Here is a 6,599-nt window from a genome sequence, read left to right as displayed (position 1 = left end):
GAGACGTGACCCCTGCTTCGAGCCTGCAAGGTTTCCTGGCCCCTCTTCCTTGCATGTGAGGCATTGGGTTCCCCAAGGGACCCCAGGACGTGGGCTTACAAATAGGGAACCCCAGGACTCCGGGGTCCCAGGAGGCAGCCTTTCCGCAGATTGTTTCTGTGGCCGGGACAGTGTTCCTTGTTCATAATTACAAGGGATTGAACTGCCAGATGGTTCTAATCTACTTATTTTGGTAACTCCACTTGTTTATAGAGAGTCTTGCAAAGAAAAAAAATTCTTAGGGTCACATCTTTGGGACTATCCTGCTGTAAATGTCCTCATTTTAGATGAGGAGACCAGTACTACATTAAAAAAAAAAAAAATCTAATCCAAGTTCACACAAAGAGTACATATTTAATCCCAGGCTTTTAAAAAAGCATTTTGATTTTAGATCCTGAGCCTATTATTCTTCAGGAGGGCACAGGGAAGGCGTTCCCTGGGGCTTCCCAGAACACCTGGCAGGCACTAGAAAAGGGAGAAGTTCTCGCCATAGCAGATGTGTGAGTGGGGGGTGGGGGGTTCTAGGGGAATACTGCACTACAGGCCATTGTTTTGAGTCTTCATATCAGGGGTGATGGGACCTCCAGATGGCTTCCTCAACTGGGTGGCTCACTGGGTAATGGGATTCTCCAAACCCTAAGTCAATAGAGGCTGGAAGAATGCAATAGAATTTGCACTCCCTTTGATCCCAAAGTCAAACCTCCCCTTCTTTTTCAATATTCTTCCAGGAGGAGAATTTGTGGAGCTCCTGGCCTCCTCCTGGCCTCTCTGTTCTGTTTTGCAAAAGCTTGTGCAAGAGGTCCTTGAGAATGCTCTAAATCAGGGCTTTGTTTCTCATAGGAACGTGAGGGAAAGCGGAAAAACCTCCCACTCATTTAGTGGCAAACATGACCTTCACACTCTTCTCGGCTGTGGCGAATCAGGCGGTGGTGACACAGTCAGGCCCTTGGTAGGTGTATAAATATGTGTGTGCAAAAGTGCTTGGTGCAGCAAGTGGAACCCCTGGCTCAGTGGATTCGCTTTTAAACTCCAGGCAAATATCACAGATCACCTGTCATGAAGCTGGTCACTGTATTCCTGCTGGTGGCCATTGGCCTTTGCAGTTACTCCGGTAAGTATCCTGGAACGTGTGACATTGCTCTTCTTTTCTGTTGGTAGGGACACAACTGGTAAGACGAGGCTTCCAGGGCACATGGCGGAGTGAGTTGTGGAACCACAGAATGGAAGGTTGGAAGGGATTTCAGATGTACCCCACTGACGCCCACTCCCTGGTCCAAGCCCTAACCCAATACCCATAGTCATTGTTTTTTTTTTTTAATCCTCACTGGAGGATATTTTTTCATTTTTCTTCAGGTAGAGTGGGATGAAGGAAGAGAGAAAGAGGGAAAGAAAGAAACATGGATGTGAGAGAGACACATCAACTGGTTGCCTCCTGCACAACCCCGACCAGGGTCGGGAATGAACCACAACTGAGGTACGTGCCCTTGACTGGAATCAAACTCGCGACTCATTGGTCCACAGGCCAACACTTTAACCACTGAGCCAAACCAGCCAGGGCCTGATACCCATAGTTTATCCTACATGCGAAGTCAGCCAGCTCCCACCGAGAGTCTCAACAAAGATTCATTGTCAAACATTGATCACCATAGTTTTCCTTATCCTCAATCTTTAGCCAAAACCTGACTCTGCAGCTTCTTCCCTTGAAGCTTTTGAAACTATATGGAGTCATTCTTGCTTTCACCTCTAATCAGTCAGGTTGCACTTTGGTTTTCCTGAGACATGGCTACATTGATCTCTTCCCACGCTCAGTGGACATTTATTAAAGGGCTACAACCTGTTGGGCACTGGGTGAGCATTGGAAGGATCAGACATGAGTGAGACAGAACTGTGGCTCTTGGGGTGCTCAGAGTGTGGCCGGGGAGGTGCGAGGTCTGCAGAAGTCCGTGTACTATACTCAGCTAGTGCTCTGTGGGACAGCTGAAGGCGGATTGGTCAATGTCCAGGTGGCGATACAGAAGCTGGCTTCATGGAGGAATAGGAACTGACAGAGTCGTTTCGGAGGGAGTCTTTTACCTCTCATAAAGATATATTTGGGTGTATCTACAAAGTGCATAGAGATGGTCACTGCTCATTCAGAAAACAACATTTTGCGGAGCCTTCCCCAGAAGATTATACGTACATACAGAGAATACACCACAGTGTTTACTGTAAGAAGTAAGGAGGCTATTGGGTGTGATCAGTGGTTGAGTGTTGACCCATGCACCAAGAGGTTGCTGGTTCGATTCCTGGTCAAGGCACATGCCTGGGCTGTGGGTCAAATCCCTGGGCTGTGGGCCAAATTCTTTGTGGGTGGCATGCAGGAAGCGGCCAGTTGATGTTCTCTCTCATTGATGTTCTAACTCTCTCTTCTTCTCCCTTCCTCTCGCTCTAAAATCAAAAAAGAAAAAAAAGTCAAAAGATTTATCATGAGAAGCTAGGTGCCACCCACAGCTACATTGGCAGCTTTATCTTGTGTTTGGTTTATATAGATTTCTTTTTCCTTTATTGATTTTAGAGAGAGAGGATGTGAGAGGAAGAGAGAGATAGAAACATTGATGAGAGAGAACGGTGATTGGCTGCCTCCTGCATGTTCCCCACAGGGATCTTGCCCAAAACCCGGGCATGTGTCCTGACTGGGAAGGAACCGGCGACCACTTGGTGTAGGGTTCATGCTCCACCACTGAGCCACACCGGCAGACAATGTATATAAAATTTTTGACAAAAGTGTAACTTCATTAGTTTCAGCTATTTTGTTGCTCTGTAGTGTCCAGGGACAAACATCTCTTGGCAAACTGACTACTGAAAAATGGGTGAAAGGAAATAAATACTCTTCGTCTGGAAGAGAATTCGGGAGGAAAAATAAAGTGTAGAAGATGAACATCAGACAGGTGAACGGACTCAATTTTTAGGATATGAAGGGGGAAATGAAAGGATTCTAAAGGAAAATGAACTATAGCAAGGTCTTAGCCAGCAAGAGGATGTATATTCTTATGTGTATGATCATTCACATGTGTGTTTACATATCTGCACACGCTCTGCACACACTTTATAAAAATTTACATATTTTTCCATTCTGTATAATTTTTAAAAAATAATTTTTCGGTATTGATTTTAAAGAGAGGAAGGGTGAGGGAGAGAGAGATCAAAACATCAATGAGAGAGGACTTGATTGGCTTGCTTCTGCATACACCTGCTGGGAATCAGGCGCACAACCTGGGCATGTGCCCTGACTGGAAATTGAACTAGGGAACTCTTGGTGTGTGGGTCGATGCTCTATCACACTGGCCAGGCTCATTCTCTATACTTTTCTGCTGATTGTTTTCACGTGAAAGTTATCTTTCTAAAATTGAAGATATAAAATGCAGTTGTCTCATATAAATGCCTTGATAGCGTTTCTTTGCCCTCAGGAAAACACCTTCAAACTCATGAATATGTCATTCAAGGCACTGAAAACCCTGATCTCACCTGACTTTTGCCTCACCTCCCTTATCCTTCCTTGCACACCCCACTGGAATTCTGCCCTCCAACCATTCTGGGCAGATGACGCACCATCCTGTAGGGGCACTTTCATATGAAAATCTCAGAGCCTTTGTTAATTTTCTTCTTTTTAAAACGCTGTTCCCTTCTTTACCTTTTGACTCTGGCATTTACCTCAAGACCCAACTCTAGCTTCTGGGAAGATCCTGGAACACTGTCCCACATTAGTCATCCCTTCTTTGTGTTTCCATAGAGCTTTGTTCATAATGTTAGCACAGCAAGTGCCGTGGTGCACATAGATCTTTACTGTCCTTCAGACAGTTTGAGTTCTCTGAGTGGAGTATTCTTGTCTTATTCCTCTATGTAGCTACACCCATTGGTACCGAGTCAGTGTTCGATTATTTTTGGAACAGTTTCCTGGTCTGTGGTTGTGTCCATTTCTGTCTCCAACTGGAGACTGCTAATGGCATTTCCACTTTAGTTGCAAACTCCTGGGCTGTGGAGACAGCCCTATGCCAAGTACATGCCTACTAAGTCAATCACTAGATCTCTTTAGTGCTTGCTATGTGCCAAGGTGCAGTAGGGTGCGCTAGGCATGGGGTGCAGCAGTGAGTAATACCAAAGGTTCTTTTCTCGAGGAGCCTGCTTGCTACTGAAAGGATAAAGGGAAAATAAAAAAAATGTGCTATTCTAGGTAGTGGTTGAAAAATATAAAGGTAGAAGGTGATCGGAGTGCCATTTCCCATGGCTCTCTGAGAATGTAATGAGTGAGGAGAGACCAAATAATGTGACGAAGAAAGACATGTAGCTATCTGGACAAAGAAAGTGCTAGAGAGCTGGGAGAGCATGTGCAAAGGCCCTGAGGCAGAAGTTTTACTGGCAGTCAAGATGAGCATGGCTGGAATGGACCACTGATGGACAGAGTGGAAGGTGGTGAGGTCATAGACAGGACCAGATGTTCCTGTCTCACGTGGTTTCTCTTTTGCTCTGCAGCTACGGCCTTCTTCTTCAACAGTGTGCCACTTCCTGACAAGGATGTCATACCCGTATCTGCAGACGCTCTCCCCCTCCTGGATCCATTGAAGATTATTCTGCAAACTCTGGGCATTTCTATTGAGCACCTTATGGAAGGGCTAAGGAAGTGTGTGAATGAGATTACCCCAGAGGCCTCTGAGTCCGTGACGAAACTGCTGGTAACTACAGCTTGTGGGGTAGCTTGAGAAAGGGCAGGGCTTAGCTTCCCTGAGTGCGCATGCCGCCCTCTGCACTTCACTGCACCCCATTCTCGGTGGGCATGTGCTTTTCCCCCTTACCAATGGCTCATATAAAGTTTTCATGTTCAGTAATCTAAAGGAAAGTGCAATATCTACATTTCTAATAGGGCTATTTGAATAACAGAGATCTGGAAGTTTTTTCTTAAGAGTTAAAAAAAATAAAGAATTTACTGATTTGAGAGAAGGGGAGGAAGAGAGGGGGAGAGAGAGAGAAAAACATTGATTTGTTGTTCCACGTATTTGGGCATTCATTGGTTAATTTTTGCATGTGCCCTGACTGGGGGCTGAACCTGCAATCTTGGCCTATCAGGATGGTGCTCTAACCAACAGAACCACCAAGTCGTGGGGACCCTGTGTTCTAGTTGTGACTTTGCCATGTCCCAACTCTCTGATTCCGGACCAGGTTTAACCACTCTGAGCCTGTGTTTTTCCATCAATAAAAAGGTGGCTAAATAGGAGGGTGACTACTTTTGGAAGCGGGCTAATACATGTCACCTGATCTTATTACTGTCCTTCTGCCTTTCAGGGGGCCCTTTCCCATTTGGTGTGACGGCAGGATAAAGCGAGAGTGGAAGGAGGAGGGTGGTCTCCTCCTCCTCTGCTGAGACATGTTCCATCCTAAAATGTAGTGACTCCTGAGAAGAATGAATAAAGCAACGAATAGATTTCAGTGTGTCTTGTTTTTACTTTGGGACTTCTATTCAGAGGGGCTTTCACTAGATAATCTTTCCCGTGGGTTATAGAGAACCTGTTACATGTTCAACAAGACACAATTCCTTGACTATAAGGTAAACTACTCCAAATTCTACGATTGTCCTTTCCATGACAGTGATCCAGACCCCTTATAATCCCATCCCCTACTTCTAAAGAAAATTTAAAATGTGATGTGGAAAAGAATTGTCAAAGCATTGGCTGACAAGTCGAGGGCCTCACAGACCTCGCTGGGTTGGAGTCTAGGCCACGAGAATGCAGTCTGTTAAGTCTGAAGTTAGAGCCGGGCCGCTCCGTAGCTTCACTGCCCCTGCCACCAAGTCAGGCCTTTGCTACTTCTGCCTTTGGCTAATGGGCTCCAACCTCTCCTTTCCTCCACACCACACCACGCGGCTGTCCACGACAATGCCAGAATTTTCTTGTCAAGATGTAATTTTGGTTATGTACGACTACCTATGAAATAGATTCAAGCTCCTTAGGGTGGCAAGCGAGACCCTTCATGGTCGGGCCTTTGCTTCCATATCTTGTCTCATGAACATCCCTTTCTTCACATGGGCTCTAGCCCCAGCCATGCTGGAGGATAGCTAAATCTCCTTGCTGTTAACACTTCTATGCGTTAATGAAAAATCAGGTTTTATCCCCACCCAGAATGTCTGCCACAGTCTGCCTTCAGACCTGCTCTAATGCCGCCTTGGGGCTGTTTGTCCCGAACCCATTCCCCATGCTCTCCCTCTGCGCTGTGAGGGGAAGACAGAGGGCGAGCAGCTGCTCCTGCAGGTGGATCTTCTCAGGTTTCCCGATCAGCTGACTCCTGGCCCTGCTCTGCCCCAGGGAGTCCCAGACAGGACATAGGTGGTCGGAAGAGGCAAAGCCAGAGTGTGGCCTCCTGTCCCTCTCTGTTTGAAAGAAGTCTCCGGAAGTGCCTGCACCAGGTGTGAGCCGCCAGGTCCTGCCGGATAGGTCTGCATGGGCTCTAGCTTTTGTCAGGTGGCTCTAGTGCCTGGCTCTGGATATACCACCTCTTTTCTCCATCTGTCCAGCTGAGGTTGGTGGTGACTC

At 46.5% G+C, this 6,599-nt stretch overlaps 1 protein-coding gene across 1 annotated transcript; it reads left to right on the top strand.

Moving 5' to 3' along the window:
* The first annotated feature begins 1,095 nt into the window (after nucleotides 1-1,095).
* On the top strand, nucleotides 1,096-5,379 carry LOC118616525 (secretoglobin family 3A member 2-like). Its single transcript, XM_036242110.1, has 3 exons — nucleotides 1,096-1,150; nucleotides 4,549-4,748; nucleotides 5,356-5,379. The coding sequence occupies exons 1-3, from the start codon at nucleotides 1,096-1,098 to the stop codon at nucleotides 5,377-5,379; spliced, it is 279 nt and encodes a 92-aa protein (XP_036098003.1).
* The last annotated feature ends 1,220 nt before the right edge of the window (nucleotides 5,380-6,599 follow it).

The sequence above is a fragment of the Molossus molossus genome, unplaced genomic scaffold (assembly GCF_014108415.1).
Source record: "Molossus molossus isolate mMolMol1 unplaced genomic scaffold, mMolMol1.p scaffold_m16_p_4, whole genome shotgun sequence".
In the NCBI taxonomy this organism is placed as follows: Eukaryota; Metazoa; Chordata; class Mammalia; order Chiroptera; family Molossidae; genus Molossus; species Molossus molossus.
The sequence above is the reverse complement of the archived record's forward strand: the minus strand, read 5'-3'. Positions and strand labels throughout refer to the sequence as shown.

Coding starts and splice junctions, on each gene's coding strand:
- LOC118616525 (XM_036242110.1), top strand. CDS start 1,096: ATGAAGCTGGTCACTGTATTCCTGCTGGTGGCCATTGGCCTTTGCAGT. Junction 1,151..4,548: donor TGGCCTTTGCAGTTACTCCG/GTAAGTATCCTG, acceptor TTTGCTCTGCAG/CTACGGCCTTCTTCTTCAAC. Junction 4,749..5,355: donor AGTCCGTGACGAAACTGCTG/GTAACTACAGCT, acceptor TCTGCCTTTCAG/GGGGCCCTTTCCCATTTGGT.